The sequence below is a fragment of the Hypanus sabinus genome, chromosome X2, assembly GCF_030144855.1.
Source record: "Hypanus sabinus isolate sHypSab1 chromosome X2, sHypSab1.hap1, whole genome shotgun sequence".
Lineage (NCBI taxonomy): Eukaryota > Metazoa > Chordata > Chondrichthyes > Myliobatiformes > Dasyatidae > Hypanus > Hypanus sabinus.
In genome coordinates this window covers 44,500,540-44,524,446 of record NC_082739.1, presented here as the reverse complement: position 1 = coordinate 44,524,446, position 23,907 = coordinate 44,500,540, and the positions used below count along the sequence as shown (strand labels likewise).

General features: G+C 45.5%; 1 protein-coding gene across 1 annotated transcript in view; it reads left to right on the top strand.

Annotated features, from left to right (window-relative positions):
* Positions 1–23,907, top strand: part of LOC132385268 (uncharacterized) — a 267,698-nt gene that overhangs the window by 104,129 nt on the left and 139,662 nt on the right. The window contains exons 18-19 of the mRNA XM_059957293.1: positions 5,745–5,825; positions 10,867–10,988. Of these exons, the coding sequence (XP_059813276.1) occupies positions 5,745–5,825; positions 10,867–10,988 (203 nt within the window). The remainder of the gene's footprint in view (positions 1–5,744; positions 5,826–10,866; positions 10,989–23,907) is intronic.

The window sequence follows — 23,907 nt, the reverse complement described above, 5'->3', positions numbered from 1 at the left end:
AGAACCGGCGATACACCCCCCAATGTCCACAGTCTGGGTCGGACTCTGTTTGGGAGGTCTGCCTCTGCGCCGCGTTGCCAGAATCTCGACCGGCTGTCGGTCCACCGTGAAAACCTCCTCTTTTCCCCCAATGTCCAGTACGAATGTGGACCCGTTGTTTCTGATCACCGTAAACGGCCCCTCGTAGGGCCGCTGTAGCGGTGCCCGATGTCCGCCCTGTTGTACAAAAACGAACTTACAGTTTTGCAGGTCGGGTTCTGCCCATGCTGCGAAGTGGGTATGAGGATAAGGTTACCGAGCCTGTTGCATAGTCTGCCCAGGACTGTTGCGGGTTCTTCCTCTTACCCCCTTGGGGCTGGTATGAACTCCTCTGGGACGACCAGGGGTGTGCCATACACCAACTCGGCCGACGAGGTGTGCAGATCCTCTTTGAGCGCCGTGCGGATTCCGAGCAGGACCCAGGGAAGCTCGTCCACTCAGGCGGGCCATGAGAGCCGACTTCAGGTGATGGTGGAAATGCTTCACTAGTCCGTTTGACTGTGGGTGGTAGGCAGTTGTGTGGTGAAGCTGTGTCCCCAAAAGGCTGGCCATAGCTGACCACAGGCTGGAGGTGAACTGGGCACCTCTGTCGGAGGTAATGTGGGCCGGTACACCAAAGCAAGATACCCAGGTGGTGATCAGTGCCCGGGCGCAAGATTCGGAGGTGGTGTCGGTGAGTGGGACCGCCTCTGGCTACCTTGTGAACCGGTCCCCGATAGGAGGTGCTGCGCTCCTCGCGACACTGGCAGGGGGCCCACGATATCCACATGAATGTGGTCGAAATGCCGGTGGGTGGGGTGGGAACTGCTGTGGCAGAGCTTTGGTGTGCCGCTGCACCTTGGCTGCTTGGGAGTGCATGCACGTTTTGGCCCATTCACTGACCTGCTTGCAGAGTCCGTGCCAAACGAACCTGTTGGCTACCATCTGGACGGTTGTCCTGATGGAGGGGTGCGCTAAGCTGTGAATGGAGCAAAAAACGCGCCGCCGCCAGGCTGCCGGGATGACGGGGCGGGGTTGGCCGGTGGTGATGTCACAGAGTAGGGTCCTCTCACCTAGGCCTACGGGGAGGTCCTGGAGCTGCAAACCGGAGACTGCGGTTCTGTAACTCGGAATCTGCTCATCCGCCTGCTGCGCCTTTGCCAGTGCTTCATCGTCTACCCCCTGGGACAGGGCATGAATGTTAGGGTGGGAGAGGGCGTCCGCCACGACATTGTCCTTTCCCGAGACGTGCCGGACATCCGTCGTGTATTCGGAGATGTAGGACAGATGTTGCTGCTGGCGGGACGACCAGGGGTCGGATGCCTTCGTGAACACAAAGGTAAGCGGTTTGTGGTCCGTGAACGCGGTGAAGTACCTGAAATGCCAGATTGCCAGGTATAGTGCCAACAGTTCCCGGTCGAAAGCACTGTACTTGAGCTCGGGTGGCCGCAGATGTTTGCTGAAAAACGCCAGGGGTTGCCAGCGACCTGCGATGAGTTGCTCCAGCACCCCACCGACTGCCGTGTTAGATGCGTCCACTGTGAGGGCGGTAGGGGTGTCCATTCGGGGGTGCACTAGCATCGCGGCGTTTGCTAAGGCTTTGGTTTTAATGAAAGCGGTGACGGACTCCTCATCCCAGGTAATGTCCTTGCCCTTACCCGACATCAGGGCGAACATGATTCGGGCAGCTGAAGGGAGGAAGCGGTGGTAGAAATTTACCATACCCACGAATTCCTGAAGGCCTTTGATTGTGTTGGGTCGGGGGAAATGGCGAACTGCGTCTACCTTAGCGGGCAGAGGGTTTGCCCCGTCTTTCGTAATCCTGTGGCCCAGGAAGTCGATGGTGTCGAGCCCGAACTGGCATTTGGCCAGGTTGATTGTCAGGCCGTATTCACTCAGTCGAGCGCAGAGTTGACGGAGGTGGGACAGATGCTCCTGGCTATGAGGATGTCGTCCATATAGATGAAAGCAAAGTCCAGGTCACGTCCCACCGCGTCCATTAACCGCTGAAACGTCTGTGCGGCATTCTTTAGGCCGAACGGCATGCGGAGGAACTCGAAAAGGCCGAAAGGGGTAATGAGTGCCGTTTTGGGGACGTCGTCTGGATGCATCAGAATTTGATGGTATCCCCGGACGAGGTCTACCTTGGAGAAGATCCGTGCGCCCTGTAGGTTTGCTGCGAAGTCCTGAATGTGCGGAACAGGGTAGCGGTCCGGTGTTGTGGTGTCGTTCAGCCTGCAGTAGTTGCCGCATGGTCTCCAGCCCCCTGTTGCTTTGGGCATCATGTGCAGGGGGCAGGCTCATGGGCTGTTGGACCGCCGTATGATCCCCAATTCCTCCATCCTCTTGAACTCCTCCTTCACCAGTCGTTGCTTGTCCGGGGGAAATCTTCGAGAACGGGCGTGGAGGCATGGTCCCTGTGTCGGGATGTGGTGCTGTACGCCGTGTCTGGGCATGGCTGCTGTGAACTGTGGTGCCAGAACCGATGGGAAATCCGCCAGGACTCTGGAGAAGTCGTCATCAGACAGCGTGATGGAGTCTAGGTGTGGGGCCGGCAACTGGGCTTCACCCAGGGAGAACGTTTGAAAGGTCTCGGTGTGGACTGGTCTCTTCCCTTGCAGGTCTACCAGCAGGCTGTGAGCTTGCAAAAAATCCACCCCCAGGAGTGGTTGGACTACAGTGGCCAGTGCGAAGTCCCACGTGAACTGGCTGGAACCAAACTGTAGCCGCACTGTACGGGTGCCGTAGGTCCTTACTGTGCTGCCGTTCACGGCCCTCAGGGTGGGACCTGGTGCCCTGTTGCGGGTGTCGTAACTCATCGGAGGTAAGACGCTGATCTCGGCTCCGGTGTTGACCAAAAAATGGCATCCCGACCGCTTGTCCCAGACATACAGGAGGCTATCCTGATGGCCAGCCGCCGTAGCCATCATCGGCGGCTGGCCCTGGCATTTCCCGGGAACTTGCAGGGCGGGCTACAGTGGTGGGCTTCTGTGCCCCACTGCTGGTGGTAGAAGCACCATTATTCATTGGCCTCCTCACCCCTGCCTCTGGGGTTAGCGGGCTCTGCGGCCGGGCCTGGTCTGGTTTGCTGCTGGGAGCGTGGCCTGATGATCTGTGCGACGGACGCCCCACTTGGGGCTTTCTTGGCTTTCCACAGCACGTCCGCCCGGGACGCCACACTCCAGGGGTCGCTGAAATTCACGTCGGACAGCAGCAGGCGGGTGTCCTCGGGCAGCTGCTCCAGGAATGACTGCTCAAACATGAGGCAGGGCTTGTGACCTCTGGCCAGGGAGAACATCTTGTTCATAAAAGCCGATGGTGGCCTGTCCCCCAAACCATCCAAGTGCAGTAAGCGGGCAGCTCGCTCGCGTCGTGAGACTCCGAAAGTCCTTATGAGCAAGGCTTTGAATTCTGTGTATTTGCCGTCCTCTGGGGGCGACTATGAACTCGTCAACCTGGGCCGCTGTTTCCTGGTCGAGGGAGCTCACCACGTAGTAGTAAAGTGTGTCATCCGAGGTTATCTGCCGAATGTGGAATTGGGCTTCTGCTTGCTGGAACCATAGGTGAGGTCGCAGCGTCCAGAAGCTTGGCAGTCTAAACGAAACTGCATGAACAGATGCGGCATCGTTTATCTTCGGTCCAAATATCGTTTGGGCCGTCTGGGTCACCGATTGTGCTACACGCAGTGCTGCAATAACGACACGTAGTCGGTGAGCTGCAGTTGCAAAAGAGATTTATTCAAACTTCGTGGCCTCGCTTTAAAGCTTCCCCTTGCTGGTGAATCAGGCTTGGTGTCCGTTTTGGGACCGGCCTCTATGCTGGTGCGCGCCGCTTTGTGAGCCGGTTCGAGTGCGCTGGGGAGTGGGTCGCCAAAGTTTCGGATTTTATGGCCTCCACAGTTCTGTGATCTCAACATTATCATGTTGATAACTGACATTTTGATAACAAGCTCTGCCATCTTCATGAAGATCGAGTACAAAGTTTTTGTTTCTTCACAGTTCACTGTCGAAGGGAACTGTATTAGTCTCTTCACTGTTCTCTGTCGAAGGTAACTCTACTTAGTCCCTTCACTGTTCACTGTCAAAGGTAACTGATATTAGAACCTTCACTGTTCTGTAGAAGGGAACTGTATTCGTGTGTTCACTGTTCACTGTCAAAGGGAACTGTATTAGTCCCTTCAATATTCACTGTCGAAGGGAACTGTATTAGTGTCTTTACTGTTCACTGTCGAAGGGGACTGTATTAGTCTCTTCACTGTTCACTGTCGAAGGGAACTGTATTAATGTCTTTACTGTTCACTGTCGAAGGGAACTGTATTAGTGTCTTTACTGTTCACTGTCGAAGGGAACTGTATTAGTCCCTTCAATGTTCACTGTCGAAGGGAACTGTATTAATGTCTTTACTGTTCACTGTCGAAGGGAACTGTATTAGTCCCTTCACTGTTCACTGTCGAAGGGAACTGTATTAGTCCCTTCACTGTTCACTGTCGAAGGGAACTGTATTAGTGTCTTTACTGTTCACTGTCGAAGGGAACTGTATTAGTCCCTTCAATGTTCACTGTCGAAGGGAACTGTATTAATGTCTTTACTGTTCACTGTCGAAGGGAACTGTATTAGTGTCTTTACTGTTCACTGTCGAAGGGAACTGTATTAGTCCCTTCAATGTTCACTGTCGAAGGGAACTGTATTAATGTCTTTACTGTTCACTGTCGAAGGGAACTGTATTAGTGTCTTTACTGTTCACTGTCGAAGGGAACTGTATTAGTCCCTTCAATGTTCACTGTCGAAGGGAACTGTATTAATGTCTTTACTGTTCACTGTCGAAGGGAACTGTATTAGTCCCTTCACTGTTCACTGTCAAAGGTAACTGATATTAGAACCTTCACTGTTCTGTAGAAGGGAACTGTATTCGTGTCTTTACTGTTCACTGTCGAAGGGAACTGTATTAGTCCCTTCACTGTTCACTGTCGAAGGGAACTGTATTAGTCCCTTCACTGTTCACTGTCGAAGGGAACTGTATTAGTGTCTTTACTGTTCTCTGTCAAAGGGAATTGTATTAATCCCTTCACTGTTCTGTCGAAGGTAACTTTATTAGTCCCTTCACTTTCACTGTCAAGTTTCTGCTGTGCAATTCACTACAGGAGCATACCAATAAAGTAATGTCATAACTGCTTTGCTAAAACTTTTGGTCTGAGTTGAATTTTCTAACCCACACCCTCTGTGTTACTTTCCCGCTCACACCTGTCCACCCAGGTTTTCTGTTGTTTTTGTTACTTTTTCACCCATTCCTCTCATTACCAGCCCCCTACCTGTTTCTGTTCTCACTAATCATCCTTGTCTGATTCCATCTATCACCTTCCAGCCTCTATCTTTATCCTCCCTCTTTCTACCGCATACCAGATCCACCTGCCAGGTTTTCCCCCTGTTGGTTTGGAATGACCACTTTGCAGCCTTGACACAATCACTTCTCCCTCCTCCTGGTCTGGTTCCACTGACCAGTCCCCACCCAGTCTGGTTCCACCGATCACCTCCTGGCCTGTGTCTCTCTTCTGCATGGTGGCTTTTTTCTCAGTCTGGATGCAAGACCTCAACTTGAAACATTGTCTGACATTTTGCCTCTTTAATCTTGATTGCATACAGCTTTGTCCCACATTGCAATCTCTGGTGTCTCTGAACCGGAGGATGGATGTAAATTGTTCATTAATTGCGTTTTATTTTCCATTCCAGGTCTACAACTTGACAACGATGGAGTACATACTGGTTGAGTATGCCTGCGGTTTTGCCTTTTTAGGAAATAATTTAATTCAGGTATGAATCTTCATTCTTTGCTGAATGTTGGGAGGGGGCAGTCAGTGAACAGTTTTGAAAGAAATTTGATACCTTTCAAGTTGATTTTGTTTGTTGAAGCGAAACTTTATTCAAACCCGTCATTTTAGCCAGATGACACAGGACAAGGATCATATTGTAGGAGGAACTGGGATTTGGTGAGAGGAGCTGCTGCAGCTTGTCAGAACACCACTGGATTCCAGCTGAAAGTGAAACAAAACTCGTGTTTAAAATTCAGTTTGCAATTGCGGTGGTCTTGACTGGCTTAGAGTTAAGCTGTTGTAGCACAAGACAGTGGATGTTAGTTTGAGCTGCTTCCCTGAATAAAATTTGGTTATATCAAGTTTTGTATATGTGTGTGTGTGTGCTGGTGTATTTATGTGTGTGTGTGTGTGCTGGTGTATTTATGTGCGAGTGTGCTGGTGTATTTATGTGCGTGTGTGCTGGTGTATTTATGTGCGTGTGTGTGCTGGTGTATTTATGTGCGTGTGTGTGCTGGTGTATTTATGTGTGTGTGTGCTGGTATATTTATGTGCGTGTGTGTGCTGGTGTATTTATGTGCGTGTGTGTGCTGGTGTATTTATGTGCGTGTGTGTGCTGGTGTATTTGTGTGTGTGTGCTGGTGTATTTGTGTGTGTGTGTGCTGGTGTATTTATGTGCGTGTGTGTGCTGGTGTATTTATGTGCGTGTGTGTGCTGGTGTATTTATGTGCGTGTGTATGCTGGTGTATTTATGTGCGTGTGTATGCTGGTGTATTTGTGTGTGTGTGTGTGCTGGTGTATTTATGTGTGTGTGTGTGCTGGTGTATTTATGTGTGTGTGTGTGCTGGTGTATTTATGTGTGTGTGCTGGTGTATTTATGTGTGTGTGCTGGTGTATTTATGTGCGTGTGTATGCTGGTGTATTTATGTGTGTGCTGGTGTATTTATGTGTGTGTGTGCTGGTGTATTTATGTGTGTGTGTGTGCTGGTGTATTTATGTGTGTGTGCTGGTGTATTTATGTGTGTGTGCTGGTGTATTTATGTGCGTGTGTGTGCTGGTGTATTTATGTGCGTGTGTGTGTGCTGGTGTATTTATGCGTGTGTGTGTGCTGGTGTATTTATGCGTGTGTGTGTGCTGGTGTATTTGTGCGTGTGTGTGTGCTGGTGTATTTGTGTGTGTGTGTGTGTGCTGGTGTGTTTGTGTGTGTGCTGATGTATTTATGTGCGTGTGTGTGTGCTGGTGTATTTATGTGTGTGTGTGCGTTGGTGTATTTATGTGTGCGTGTGTGTGCTGCTGTATTTATGTGCGTGTGTGTGCTGGTGTATTTATGTGCGTGTGTGTGCTGGTGTATTTATGTGCGTGTGTGCGCTGGTGTATTTATGTGCGTGTGTGTGCTGGTGTATTTATGTGCGTGTGTGTGCTGGTGTATTTATGTACGTGTGTGTGCTGGTGTATTTATGTGCGTGTGTGTGCTGGTGTATTTGTGTGTGTGTGTGTGTGTGTGTGCTGGTGTATTTGTGTGTGTGTGTGTGTGCTGGTGTATTTGTGTGTGTGTGTGTGTGCTGGTGTATTTGTGTGTGTGTGCGTGCGCATGCTTTGTCATGTGAGGTAGCAGATTACAGCAGCTCCGCTTGTTTGAACATTATTTACCATGTTTCTTTCGTTTGTTTTTGTAATGGCTAGCAAAACTGCAAAACAAATAATCCTTCTGGCTCTTGGGATACTTTATTCCATCAAGTTCCTTGACCGAGTATCAGAGGCAATATTGTATAGGGAGCAACTGCTGGCATCTGGGAAGCAACTTCTAATTGCCCAGCATAAGGTCGATTTTCCGGATGAGCTGAGATGAGGTACCAAGGTTGCAGATTGGGTAAAAAGTGGTGCAACAAGAGATGGAGATATAGACTATGTCTCCTGTGTATCACCATGGGGAACATAAGATCACTGGCAAATAAAATGGAGGAACTAGCAATACTCATAGGGACACAGAACGAATACTGGGAATGCAGCATTATATGTTTGACTGAGTAAATCCCAGATTCCAGTGCCACTGTGAATGGGTTCTCAGCACTATGAGTAGACAGACTTGATCTACAGTGTGGTTTGAGGAAGGGAGGTGGGCTTGCTTTGTGAGTGAACAACAGATGGTGTAATCCCGGTTACTTTTCTGTGAAAGAATGAATCTGCAGTCCCAATGTTGAACTGCTTGCTGTGAGTTTGCATTTGTTTTATCTGCCGTGTGAGTTCAGCCACGCCATATTGCTTGTTGTCTACATTCTGCCTTCCCAACTACTGCAACTGATGTCATACACATTACCATCGTGAGACTCCAGACTCAACACTGAGAGACTTCAACTATGTTTCTCTCTTGATGACACTACCTACTTTCAAGTGTTCAAGTTTGTCAAGTGTCAAAACACACTGGATTCCCTGTATGCAAATATTAAAGATGCATGCAGCTCCACAGCTTTCCCCCCACTTGGAAGATCAGATTACAACCTGGTTCACCTCATGCCCAAAGTACAGCAACAGCTAGCTACCACTGAGATAGTAAAGAAATGGTCGCCAGAAACCATCGAGGCCTTGAAGGGCTGCTTTGAGCTTACTGACTGGAAAATACTTTGTGAACCATATGGGAAGGATATTAATGGACTTACTGATCGCATCACTGGCTACACTAGCTTCTGTGTGGACACTGTCATACCATCAAGGCCTGACTGCGAGCTACTCCCTAACTGGGTCACCAGTGATCTAAAGGCTCTTCTCAACCACAAAAAGGGATCAGCAGATGGGGAGGAATTGAAACGTGCAGAGGGAGCTAAAGGAGAAGATCAAGGTGGCTGAACAGATAATAAGAAAGGGCTGGAGAAGAAGCTTGGGCAGAGTAGCACCCAGAAGATGTGGAGAGGCATGAAAAACATCATTGGCTTCAATCAGCCTAGCTGTAGAGGCTCGGAAGGTAGCGTGAATGGATTAGTAGGTTTGAAGTTTGTCCTCCTGTTCCCACCCCACTTCAGCACTCCCATCCAGGTGCAGAGGCACCCAAAGCTCCCTCAGCACCAATGCCTTCTCTCTCCCTCATCTCCCCCCTTGCCCTGCACCTACCACCACACCTCAACATACCGACTGCTATTGTCTTGATCTTTAGCTCTCCCAAACCCCACCTTCCACCAACTCCCCAGTCATCATGGACTCACCTTCGCTACTGAGCAGGTGAGAAGAGGAAACCTGGGAAACTCAGACACTGCAAATCTTTGGGACCGGATGGAGTGAACCCCAGCGTTCTGAAGGAGTGTGCTGAGTCTTGTCATCTGCAGAAATATTCTGATGACTCAGCAATAATTGGGTGTATAAAGGGAGGATGGGAGGATGAATACAGGGCCCTGGTGGAGGACTTTGTCGACTGGTGCAAGCTGAATCATCTGCAGCTCAACATCAGTAAGACAAAGGAGATGGTGGTGGACTTTAAGAAGACTAAGCCTGCACTGCTCCTTGTTGCTGTTGATGGAGAGGACATGGATGTAGAGAGGACCTATAAGTACTTCGACAACAGACTTGAGTGGAGCACCAACACAGAGGGTGTGTCCAAGAAGGACCAGAATCGCCTCCACTTCCTGAGGAGACAGGTACTTTGGAAGATGCAGGCCTCTCCTTCACACGTGCTACCAGTTTGTTGTTGCCAGTACAATCTTCAATGTGGTGTGGGGCAATGGTGATGCCAACAGGCTCAATAAGCTGATTAGAAAGGCTGCCTCTGTTATAGGTGTCAAACTGGACACACTGGAGGCTGTGGCAGAACAAAGGACCCCACAGAAAATCCTGACAACTCTGGACAAAGTTTCTCACTCTCTGCATGCCACTTTAGCTGAACAGAGGAGCACTTTCGGTGATAGACTAAGACAACTGTGCTGCTCCAAAGAGTGCTATATGAGGTCATTCTTACCCTTGGCCATTAGGCTCTTTAATGAGTTAACCTATAGCTGGGGAAGTGATAACCACCTCCTGTTCGACTGTTTGAAGTAACTTATTTTTTTTATTCTTTCTTTCTTCTTTTCTAATATTTGTATATCTGTGCACTTGTAATGCTACTGTGACAATGTAATCTCCTTTGGGATCAATAAATTATCTATCTGTATAATTTTTATTGATATAAGCACCAAATTCCCCTGCTATTGTGACTTAAGGTAGATCCCTGGAGCATGATTAAACTAAAGATTTGGTGAATGGATTTCTCCTCTTGTCTTTTCCTCTTCTTTCCGCTCTTTGACCATGTTTTTGGCCATCCAATTCCATGCTCCTCATATGCCTTGGATAAAATGTTGTCTGCTATTCCTGCAGTGAAATGTGTCAGTTTGCATTTGGAGCACCTTCACTGGCATTGAATTAGACTATGATAACACTGCTTTAAAACTTGGGATGAGGTGCTTTATAATCAATAGAAGCTGTCTGAAATAGAATTTCAATATTTTGCTGTTGCTTGCTTGGTGGGGGCAGGTGTTCAGGTTGGTGTTTCTGCTGCCGCAACTGGTGGGGAAGGGGGTTTTGCTGCTGCTGTATGAAGGATTGGGAGCTTCAGTGTTTCTATCCATTCTATGGGCTATCTTGTTTTGTGTGTGTCTGTGAAGAGGACAAATTTCAGTCTGTATACTGTATACATTCTCTGATATTAAATGGATCTCTGAATAGGGAGCAAGGCACAGTTCCATGGTAGGTAGCATCCAAGCTTGTGAAATATAGTATTTAAGGTGCAAATAATTACAAGAGATTGGCTTCTTTGTTAGTTTTCTTTCTCATTTTTACTGCTGGTCACCAGAAGAAAAATGTGCCCAGCTAACTTGGCAAGGAAGCAGTACAGTTAGAATTTCTACATTGATAAATTGTTTTTTAAGTTGAGTTTAAATCACTGGGTAAAAATTATACTTTAAGGTGGAATCAAGTAAAATATTGTTGTTTAAACCACTTTGGCCCCTTATAATAATGAACGTGTTATGAAATTGAAGGTGAGGCATTAGTTTTTATCCTGAGTTTCTTTATGGTCTTAGGATGTTTTAGAAGCTGAACGACACTTCAAGAAAATTCTTGAGGAGTTTAGGGATGAAGATTGCAGTAACTTTAGCTGCCTGTCGTATTATGGTTTAAGTCGGGTCCACCTCAGATGGAACAGGTATGTGCTTTTGTTATGGAAAATCACTGTTTCATTTACCCATTTTATGAATACATGGTTGCCTATATTAACCTATGAAAATTTTTTCTTTTACGTTCTGTCTGCAATGCAAGCGATGATATTTTTTGTGCCTGGGAGAATTGTTATTGTGTAATGGAATATCGGCGGAAGGTGTTTCCTGTGATCTTTGTGCCTGAGGGAATTGAATATCAGTGGAAGGTGTTTCCTGTGATATTTGAGCTTGGTTGAATCCTTACTGTGCGATGGAATATCAGCGAATGGTATTTCCTGTGATCTTTGTGGCTGGGAGAATTGTTGTTGAGTGTAATGGATTATCTGCGTGCAACGCATTGTAAGGTTTCACAGCTAATGTAATGGCTTCTTTGTAATGTTTACTACTGAGGTAACGGTTTCTCTGCAGCAGCAATGTTTGGGTTATGGCTGGAGATAACAGGACATGTTCGCCAATCGGAGATTGTTGCTGTGTCTTGTGAATCTGGAAGGATGCTTTTTCGCGGTCTTTTGTCGAGGAGAGATGAAGAGGGAAGACACATGTGGAGAGAGCTGGTAGACCACCAGATGGAGTGGACTGGGATCTGAGTGTCCGAAGGTTGGTTATGCTCAGAGGAGAATGATGGTGGAAGAATGACTACTGAGTGAGCTTCGATATGAATTTTTAACTTTTCCTTGAATTGGACCCTTTTTTTATTTTCATTATTAACAGTATATTCAGATTAAGATTCATAAATTTCAATCATTTAATTGCATAAGGTGTACTGTCTGATATTTTGCGTTGTGGGTTTGTAACTGTGTGGTACATTACGCAGCATCCACACAAATGTGATTTCCCAGCTTGGCAAGGACAAAAGCTGTTTCCCCTAGATGAACACGAGCTGGGCGAGCCTAAGGGTTACATGCGGATGGTGTTTCCTGTGATCTTTTTGACTTAAGAGAATTGTTATTGTATAATGGGTTATCAGTATATGGTGTTTCCTGTGGTCATTGTGCCTGCGGGTATTGTTATTGTGTAACTAGACAACAGGGTGACCTGTTGGGGCATCCGTAGAGAGAAAGGTAGTGCAGTTTGATGTGATGTGCTTTGGAAGTTAAAGAAGAAAAACTCAGTTTATTAAAGAAGAATGACATGTAGCAAGACAAATTTAGCTCCTCCTCGTTTAACGAAGGACAATTTTGATGACAACGTTTCTGGTTGATTTGCCACCCTTCAAGAATACTCTAATGTTTTCATTTCTTTTTCCCCAGCTTAAAGCCACATACAGCTGACCATGCTGGATTACCGGTTTCTCCAGATAAATCAACACATTCTCCATATGGTTGTGCACGCCTTGCGCATTATGTACAGTCATACAAAGCATAACTGTATTGGGAACTGGCTCCGCTGAAGAGGGACATCTTCCCCTTCTGATAAATTGAGAGTAATTCTTCGGATCATGACAATGTCATTTTTGAACGCACCAATGTTTATCTTTGCTATGATGAGATTGTCGTGCAGTTCTTCCACCATCATTTGCATTCCATTGCAAAGCCTTGGTGGATCCAAGTTCCTCCTTGAAATGATCGGAGATCCCCTCTTCAATTCCAGTTTATGTGGTGGCAATCCAGGGAGTTCGGCCGAATCAAGGAATTCTGTTGGAAAATGAGTGGCGTTAGCTCCTTCACTTATGGCATTGAAGGAACAGTATTCTTTCATGATTCCAGGAAAGCATCTAATGCACGTGAAGTTTATTTTTCACATCATTTCATTGAGAGGAACCAAGATAGAATTCCTCGAGAACAGTTCAGCAGGATTGTCGAATGTCAGGTAGATGAAATCAATGCATTCTTCCATAGTTTTTGATGGCAGAATCACATCTTCAGGTAATTCGATTTTGTCATTTTTATTTTTCTCAATCTTGTCTTCTCCAACATCCAATAAGAACTCAGAATATCATCCTTCTCCCTCACTCAGTCGCATGTTTCTCTTCAATTGAAACTTGTTGAAGCTTCTGCATAAGTAGGATATTTTTATGCATGTATCCTCCACATCAGCATCATTTCTGCATTTCACAACTGCTAGAAGCTGATGGAAATCGCCACAGCAAGTGGTTAAAATACCCCCGAAGGCCTCATTCTTGCTGCATACATCACGCAGAGTCCTGTACATGGTTTCGAAGCTCTCCCTCCTAATCATGGGGCACCCATCCCAGACAATAAGCCTTGCATTTTGGAGTAAATTCGCAGTATTGGTGTTTTTATTGATGCTACAAAGGGCATCTTCATTGACTTTGAGGGGTATTTTGAATCTTGAATGCGCTGTCCTATCATCAGGCATCAATGTTGCTGCCATACCTGATGATGCTACAGCAATAGCAACACCTCCATCGCCCCTAACTTTAGCAAGGATCAAGTTGATGATAAATGTCTTGCCCAGTCCTCCTGGTGCATCAATGAAAATCATTGAAGAGAGATTCTTTTCCAAGCAGTCACAGACACATTCATATACTTCTCTGTGCTCATTATTCAATAGGGGCTCCTTCTGTGAAACAAATTCCTGCTGTTCGTCTCTGTTGTATTGCAGTTCACGCAATAATTCCAGATTGCCAGCACTTTCAGTAATTCTACTGTTTTCTGGTGTTGGTATGTTATTTTCTTCAAGTGTCTTGCCCAAGTTCTCAAGTTTCTCCAGGAAATACAGAAGAGCTTGTCCATGATGCCTCTCATCGATCATGATATTAGGATTGTAGCGTTCTCGCTTGGGTGTAACTGAAACACCGAATTAAACGCCGAGATAAACTGTAGTCAATGAGAACGAGGTCGCAGTAAGATTAACCATTTACTGTTCACTCTTCACATTAACATATGGTGAAAACTGTTGATAAAACAATACAAGATTGATACAGTATTTGTTCCCTTCTTGATATCACATTTCCATTGTAAATACTTGTAAAAGTAACTATAACTACATTACATTAAGGTGCAGTATACAGGCAGAGTTTACCTATGCCATTGACTACTTTAAATACACTTCAATGCAAACTATCGGCAACTCTTTAACTAACGAAAACATAAACATTATCGACCGTCGTTACTTTTAACAGGATCGGCGTTAACATCTTAGTTCAATATATCGATTATCTATTAACTTACAGCGTTGCTCTCACTGTAATTTCTAATGCTTGCAAAACAACTTCTGCTCGGGTCTGCCTTGTGGTGAGCCCCCGCCCTCACGTTGATCTCAAACCGGTATTTTCCCACAAGACGCGGCGAAACCGGATGTGACGTCATTGCATGCCGATATACTTTACAGGCAATGAATATACTTTAAACACTTCTAATTCTAACTAGAAAATACTAACAAATGAATTACTAAGTGAAAATATTATAAACTAAATAACTGCCATAAAGGCAACACAAGGATCATTGATAGTTCTCCTCTCCATTTGTAAGAAATTTTCAGATATTACATTGTTGAACCGGTTCCATATTTGCTGTGGATTGTTGATTTCAGTGTTTGTCAGCAAGACAACAAACAAATCTCTCATTGCTCTGGCCATTCTTGTTCTCTCTGCTTCGTCCATAGTTTGCTGCCAATGATCGTCAGCTTGCAACAATCCTCTCTGTCTGTAGATGTCTTTGAATGACTGAAGAATATCTCCATCATGTATTTTCAATGATTCTAAAGATACTGGTCCCTTCATGTGATGAAGAAGTCGTCTCAAATAGTAGAGGTCACCACTCCGTGGAGAAACTGTATACACTCGACCCAGAACATTTGCTTCAAAAATTCCGGAGTACTCCTCCACACTTTCCCCTTTCTCCTTCTTTTCCATTTCTTATTAGTCCAAGTGTAGAATCTGGGAATAGATTCTATACATCAGGGCCCGATATATCTGCCTGTCAAATAGTGTGTGATTTCATCTTCTCTGTTCACTCCAGAAATTGCCCGATCACTTCCCTTCATACTTGATCACATATTTGATGGACAGGTGAGCGTATTTCTATACTTAGATGACAATTGAACAGCTTCAATAGTTGGGCATTATAGGGGACCACCAATTCAGAAGTTATAGTTGGACTTTGTTGTCCTACTTGATGACCTTCAAATCCTCCCATTTCCACAGACCGTCTCCTATACACAGGGTATGAATCATCCCCACACCTTGTATGCTCAATAAATGGCTTTGGGTACCTCTTACTGCATGTACCATTTTGCCAACAGGGTGATTTAATGGTACAATACGGACCATGTATCATGTGCTTCAATACCAATTCATGCAGCTCGGGATCTTCTTTTGGGTCTGGTAATTTTACTTGCACAAATCGATCATAATCTTGTGGTCTCGGCTTGGATGCCTCATCGAGCCACAGCAAACAGTGCAAATGAGGCAGACCCCGCTTTTAGTATTCAACACTTAAAAAGTAAATGATACACCTGCCAAAGAGACCATTTGTTCCAGTGAGGTACTTCATAAATAACTTTCTCTTCAAGTCAAACACTCTCGTGATTAAATCCGGCTGATTGTTTGGTTACTGATGCAAAAAAAGATGCTGTTGGATTTCGAGCCAGTTTGGATTGCATGTCATTGTAATGAACAATGAAGCATTACCATACTTCAGTATATACATCATGGCATCCTGACATCGTTCCATCACGTTCCACCGACAAGTGTTGAGGAGAGGATGATGCGCCTTCCGATGTTTCTGAAATCATCGTCATCATTCAATGCATCAGTCAGGCCTCTGTATGTTGTTCATCTCAAGGTTGCTTGATTCATTCAGATGTAGCTCAGCCTCTTGCCTTCAATCTTAGCAGCCATAATCAACCCAAGTATTGTTGGATTAGATCTCCTCTTCTGAGAAGGTTATTAAACTCATTCTCATGGTTCATTATTTGATATGCTTAATAATGCATTGCCGTCAGTTTCTTGTTGGTCGTTTGGAATTGATGATGCCAGCCATCGTCTCCAAGTGGAAAGAAAAGTACATATTGAAAACTGTCATTTGTGCGATGGGACTCTGAAATTATTTGCAAATCACCTCCTTGTTCTTTCAACACAATGTGCCGTGATCTTGCTTCAGGTTTGGTGACCGACTTCATTGGCAATTTGTGCATTAAATCTTCTCTCATGTTCAAATGCCGGTCTCCGGTCAGGATCAATGACAATGAACGCCCCTGGCATGCCTTGAATTTGTTCTTTTGCAAGTCGAAGTTACACGATGTATGGGTTTCATTATTGTAGTAGGTTTTCCAATAATTCAACAATCTCACATTGAATTCCATTATTCTGAAGTATCCCCATTCTCAATTCTATGCTGTCTTGAGGATCCATAAAGTAAGTTTGAAGGAATTGGGTTTGTTGGTTGGGGTCTGGCATTAAATATCTGATGTAATGATGGATTTGGCCTTGAATTGTCACAGAAGGATTCCATCCATTCCTCGTTGGAAGGACTTCTTTGGCACCAAAGGATGTCATTCAGAAGAGGCAACTTTATTGTCTGATGTTCTTCCTGAACTCGTTTGCAATAGGTTCATCATTGCTGTATAAATTGAGGAGTTCATTGGGTAGAGGCTGCAAATTGCCTATCCTGACCTTTCTCTTCATACAGCAGAAATGTGCGGTTTCTCCAGTGAATAGGAAGGCACGACAGTGAGGGCATACTCCGGTCATCATATCAACATCCGCAGAAATGTTACGCCGTGTGAGTCGTGCATTTTGCCTTGCTCTTTCTCTGTCGAGGTATTGTTGTTGAAAGCGGCCATTGTTGTCTTCAGCAACTCTCGCAATAATAACTTTGCGGCATATTCTCGAGTTGATCTTTCCTTTTCTCCTCTGTCTCTTCGTCTCTTCTCCTCTGCCTGTTTTTGTCATTCTGGAGATGCGCAGCCCTTTCATCCTTCATCTCTTCTACCATTTGTTCTTTCTCTGATCCTAATCTGATTCTTGTTTTCTCCTCCTTCTGGGCCTATTGTTGTCATTTTGGAAACGTACATGCCTCTCCTCTGTCTCTTCTCTCCTATTTTTTTGTCCTGACTCTTTGATCCTGGAGTCATGCAGCCCTGGCCTCGTCTGATTCTTGTTCTCTCCCTCTCCTTGCCGCTTCCCGATGACGTTTGGCATCATCGCTTGACCATAATGTCCCCCTTCTCTTTCCACGCGCCATAATTAGGCTGTCCATTTTTTTTTTACCCTAATGCTGGATAGAAGATACGAAGCAGTAACATTAAAGCCTCCAAGATGCTGGTTATTCTTGATGACGTGGTTGGCGCTCTCCTAAATAGAACATAGTACCACAGAACATTACAGCACAGAAACAGGCCTTCTTGCCCTTCTTGGCTGTGACGAACCATTTTTCTGCCTCGTACCACTGACTTGCACCTGGCCCATATCCCTCCATACACCTCTCATCTATGTACCTGTCCAAGTTTTTAAAAGTTAAAAGTGAGCCCGCATTTACCACTTCATCTGGCAGCTCATTCCATACTCCCACCACTCTTGTGTGAAGAAGCCCCACCCCATGTTCCCTTTAAACTTTTTCCCCTTCACCCTTAACCCATGACCTCTGGTTTTGTTCTCCCCTAGCCTCAGTGGAAAAAGCCTGCTTGCATTCACTCTATCTATACCCATCATAATTTTATACACCTCTATCAAGTCTCCCCTCATTCTTCTATGCTCCAGGGAATAAAGTCCTAACCTATTCAACCTTTCTCTGTAACTCAGTTTCTCAAGTCCCGGCGACATCCTTGTAGACCTTCTCTGCACTCTTTCAACCTTACTAATATTCTTCCTGTAATTCGGTGACCAAAACTACACACAATACTCCAAATTTGGCCTCACCAATGTCTCACTATAACATTCCAACTCTTATACTCAATACTTTGATTTATAAAGGCCAATGTGCCAAAAGCTCTCTTTACAACCCTATCTACCTGTGACGCCATTTTTAGGGAATTTTGTATCTGTACTCCCCAGACCCCTCTGTTCTACTGCACGCCTCAGTGCCCTACCATTTACCTTGTATGTTCTACCTCGGTTTTTCCTTCCAAAGTGCAAAACCTCACACTTGTCTGTATTAAACTCCCATCTGCCATTTTTCCAGCTGGTCCAGATCCCTCTGCAAGCTTTGAAAACCTTCCTCACTGTCCACTACACCTCCAATCTTTGTATCATCAGCAAATCTGCTGATCCAATTTACCACATTATCATCCAGATCATTGATATAGATGACAAATAACAATAGACCCAGCACTGATCCCTGTAGCACACCACTAGTCACAGGCCTCCACTCAGAAGCAATCCTCCACTACCACTCTCTGCCTTCTCCCATTGAGCCAATGTCTAATCCAGTTTACTACCTCACCATGTATACCTAGCGACTGAATCTTCCTAACTAACCTCCCATGCGGAACCTTGTCAAAGGCCTTACTGAAGTCCACGTAGACAACATCCACTGCCTTCCCTTCATCCATTTTCCTTGTAAACTCCTCGAAAAACTCTAATAGATTTGTTAAACATGACCTACCACGCACAAAGCCATGTTGACTCTCCCTAATTAGTCCCTGTCTATCTAAATTCCTGTAGATCCTATCTCGTTGTACTCCTTCCAATAATTTACCAACTACCAATGTCAAACTTACCAGCCTATAATTTCCTTTTACTTTTAGAGCCTTTTTTAAACAATGGAACAACATGAGCTATCTTCCAATCCTCCGGCACCTCACCGGTAGCTACCGACATTTTAAATATATCTGCCAGGGCCCCTGCAATTTCAACACCAGTCTCCTTTAAGGTCTGAGGGTCCTGGGGATTTATCTTCTCTGATTTTCCTCAAGATAGTAAGCACCTCCTCCTCTTCAATCTGTATAGGTTCCATGACCTACTTGTTTGCCTTATTTCCATTGACTCCATGCCAGTTTCCTTAGTAAATAGATGCAAAAAAACCATTTAAGATCTCCCCCATTTCATTTGGTTCCATACATAGCCGACCACTCTGATCTTCAAGAGGACCAATTTTATCCCTTACTATCGTTTTGCTCTTAATATACCTGTAGAAGCTCTTTGGATTATCCTTCACCTTGACTGCCAAAGCAACCTCATGTCTTCTTTTAGCCCTCCTGATTTCTTAAGTTTTTTTTTGCACTTTTAATACTCCTCAAGTACCTTATTTGCTCCTTGTTTTCCTATACATGTCATACATCTCTGTCTGCTTCTACTTTATCAGGATTCAAATATCCCTCGAGAACCATGGTTCCTTATTCTTACTCAATTTGCCTTTAATCCTGACAGGAACATACAAACTCTGCACTCTCAAAATTTCTCCTTTGAAGGCCTCCCACTTACCAGCGACATCCTTGCCAGAGGACAACCTGTCCCAATCCACTCTTGTTTAGATCCTTTCTCATTTCTTCAAATTTTGCCTTTTCCCAGTTTAGAACCTTAACCCGAGGACCAGATCTATCTTTATCCATGATCAAGTTGAAACTAATGGTGTTATGATCACTGGAACCAAAGTGTTCCCCGACACACACTTCCATCACCTGTCCTAACTCGTTTCTTAATAGGAGATCTAATATTGCATCCTCTCCAGTCGGTACCTCCCTATATTGATTTTCGGAACACATTTCAGAAACTTTCCTATTTTACAGACTCTATCCCATCTAGACCTTTAACAGTATGGGAGTCCCAATCAATACATGGAAAATTAAAATCCCCTACTATCTCAAATTGATGTTTCCTGCAGTTGTCTGCTATCTCTCTGCAGATTTGCTCCTCTAATTCTCGCTGACTATTGGGTGGTCGATAATACAACCCTATTAATGTGGTCATACCATAATGTGGTTCCACCCATATGGCCTCAGTGTACAAGCCCTCCAATCTGTCCTGCTGAAGCACTGCTGTAATATTTTCCCTGACTAGCAATGCCACCCCCACCCACCCTTCATCCCTCTGCCTCTATCACGACTGAAACATCAGAACCCTGGAACATTAAGCTGCCAGTCCTGCCCCTCCTGTAGCTAAGTTTCGCTAATAGCTGCAATGTCATAATTCTATGTGTCAATCCACTCCCTCAGCTCGTCAGCCTTCCCCACAATACTCCTCGCATTGAAATAGACAGAGCTCAGAAGATTATTACCAGCACACATAACCCTTCTATTTGTGACTTTGCATGAAACTGTAACATTTATTTTCACCCCCGCTCCACTATCTAGTGTGGCACTCTGGTTCCCATCCCCCTGCAAATCTAGTTTAAACCCCCCCCCCCCCCCCCATAGCAGTAATAAACCTCCCTGCAAGGATATTTGCCCCCCTGTAGTTCAGGTGTAACCTGTCTCTCTTGTATAGATCCCATCTGGCTCAGAAGAGGTCCCAATGATCCTGAAATTTGAAACCCTGCCCCCTAAACCAGTTCCTCAGCTACGTGTTCATCCTCCAGAGCATCCTACTGGCACTTGGCACAGGTAGCAATCCTGAGATTGCCACCCTTGAGGTCCTGCTTCTTAACTTCCTACCAAGCTCTCTGTACTCACTGTTCAGGACCTCCTCACTCTTCCTATGTCATTGGTACCGATGTGTACCACAACATCTGGCTGCTCACCCTCCCTGACCCTGGCACCCGGGAGGCAACAAACCATCCGGGAGTTTCTGTCGCGACCACAGAACCTCCTGTCAGTACCTCTAACTATCGAGTCCCCTATCACTACCGCTCTCCTCTTCTTTCCCCCTCCCTTCTGCACTGCAGAACCAGACTCAGTGCCAGAGATCCGGCTGCCGCAGCTTGTGCCAGGTAAGTCATCCCCCCCCAACAGTATCCATATCGGTATACTTGTTGTTGAGGGGAATGACCACAGGGGAGCCCCGCTCTGCCTGCCGTTTCCCCTTCCCTCGCCTGACGGTAACGCAATTACCTGTGCGCTGCTCCTTTGATGTAACTGCCTCCCTGTAGCTATTATCTATAAACTCCTCATTCTCCCAAATGATCCGGAGGACATTCAGCTTCTGCTCCTGTTCCCTAACGCAGTTTGTTAGGAGCTGCAGCTGGATGTACTTCTTGCAGGTGTCGTTGTCAGGGACTCTGGAGGTCTCCCTGACTTCCCACATCCTGCAAGAGGAGCATTCCAACATCCTGCCTGGCATTCTCTCTACTCTAAACAAACAAAACGAAACTTACTGGAACCTACCCTCACCTCTGCCTGTTCACGCCAAAGCCTGTTGAGCCAAAGCCGTTCCACTCTGATTCAGTCCACACCGACGATGGCTGCTGTATATGACGGTCTCTTTTTGAAACCTTTGGTGCGCTACGTCACGCGCCTGCACAGTCTAGCCTCTTTTCCCCAATCAGTTAAAGAAAAATGGCTTCTCTCCGAGATGTCGTTACTTCTTCACTCTCTGCCGCTTGCTTCAATTTAAAATGGACGTGATAGCCCTGCCCTTTTGCTCCGGTTGGTGTTGCTGCTGTGAGCATCGTGAAGTGCTGCTGAGGCTGGCTGCGTGCATGCGTCATGGTGTCCCGACACGGATTCCATGGAAGGTGGAATTGGCTCTGTGAGCATCATGAGGCGCTGCTGAGGCTGACCATGTGCATGCGTTGTGGTGTTGCTTTGCGGTTTCCATTAAAGCTGGAATTGGCTTGAGTTGTGGAAAGCGGGGCCTGTTGATTGATGAGTGAGCAACCTTAAATGAAAATATAACCCTGAACTTTGCATTCATTCTGTAAGTTAGCACATTTTAAGTTGATTTAGTCAACAAATGTGCTGCTTTAATGCACCGTTTGGGCTAATTGGAGGTCACAAACAGAGCATGAGAGTTTTAGTAGTATATAGATGGAATATCAGCGGATGGTGTTTCCTGTGATATTTGTGTCTGGGAGAATAGTTATTGTGTAATGGAATATCAGCAGAAGGTGTTTCCTGTGATCTTTGTGCCTGAGGGAATCGTTACTGTGTACTGGAATATCAGTGGATGGTGTTTCCTGTGATCTTTGTGCCTGGGTGAATGATTACTGTTTAATGGAATATCAGTGGATGGTGTTTCCTGTGATCTTTGTGCCTGGGGGAGTGATTACTGTTTAATGGAATATCAGTGGATGGTGTTTCCTGTGATCTTTGTGCCTGGGGGAGTGATTACTGTTTAATAGAATATCAGTGGGTGGTGTTTCCTGTGATCTTTGTGCCTGGGGGAGTGATTACTGTTTAATGGAATATCAGTGGATGGTGTTTCCTGTGATCTTTGTGCCTGGGGGAGTGATTACTGTTTAATGGAATATCAGTGGATGGTGTTTCCTGTGATCTTTGTGCCTGGGGGAGTGATTACTGTTTAATAGAATATCAGTGGGTGGTGTTTCCTGTGATCTTTGTGCCTGGGGGAGTGATTACTGTTTAATAGAATATCAGTGGGTGGTGTTTCCTGTGATCTTTGTGTCTGGGTTAATAAGCAGCCTGGGCAGTTCAGTCCAAGTAACCATATAACAATTACAGCACGTAAACAGGCCATCTCGGTCCTTCTAGTTCATGCCAAACTCTCACCTAGACCCACTGGCCTGCACTCAGCCCATAACCCTCCATTCCTTTCCTGTCCATATAGAACATAGAATAGTACAGCACATTACAGGCCCTTCAGCCCACAATGTTGTGCCGACCCTCAAACCTAGCCTCCCATTTAACCCCCCACCTTAAATTCCTCCATATACCTGTCGAGTAGTCTCTTAAACTTCACTAGTGTGTCTGCCTCCACCACTGACTCAGGCAGTGCATTCCACGCACCAACCACTCTCTGAGTAAAAAACCTTCCTCTAATATCCCCTTTGAACTTCCCTCCCCTTACCTTAAAGCCATGTCCTCTTGTACTGAGCAGTGGTGCCCTAGAGAAGAGGCGCTGGCTGTCCACTCTGTCTATTCCTCTTAATATCTGGTACACCTCTATCATGTCTCCTCTCATTCTCCTTCTCTCCAAAGAGTAAAGCCCTAGCTCCCTTAATCTCTGATCATAATCCATATACCTATCCAATTTTACTTTAAATGACAATACCGAACCTGCCTCTACACTTATACTGGAAGCTCGTTCCACACAGCTACCACTCTCTGAGTAAAGAAATTCCCCCTTGTGTTACCCCTTAACTTTTGCCCCCTAACTCTCAGCTCATGTCCTCTTGTTTGAATCTCCCCTACTCTCAATGGAAAAAGCCTATCCACATCAACTCTATCTATCCCCTCATAATTTTAAATACCTCTATCAAGTCCCTCTTCAACCTTCTATGCTCCAAAGAATAAAGATCTAACTTGTTCAACCTTTCCCTGTAACTTAGGTGCTTAAACCCAGGTAGCATTCTAGTAAATCTTCTCTGTACTCTCTCTATTTTGTTGATATCTTTCCTATAATTCGGTGACCAGAACTGTACACAATACTCCAAATTTGGCCTTACAATGCCTTGTACAATTTTAACGTTACATCCCAACTACTGTACTGAATGCTCTGATTTATAAAGGCCAGCATACCAAAAGCTTTCTTCACCACCCTATCCACATGAGATTCCACCTTCAGGGAACTATGCACCATTATTCCTAGATCACTCTGTTCAACTGCATTCTTCAATGCCCTACCATTTACCATGTATGTCCTATCTTGATTATTCCTACCAAAATGCAGCACTTCATACTTAGCAGCATTAAACTCCATCTGCCATCGTTCAGCCCACTCTTCTAACTGGCCTAAATCTCTCTGTAAACTTTGAAAACCTATTTCATTATCCACAATGCCACCTACCTTAGTATCATCTGCATACTTACTAATTCAATTTACCACCCCATCATCCAGATCATTAATGTATATGACAAACAACATTGGACCCAGTACAGATCCCTGAGGCACATCACTAGTCACCGGCCTCCAACCTGACAAACAGTTATCCACCACAACTCTCTGGC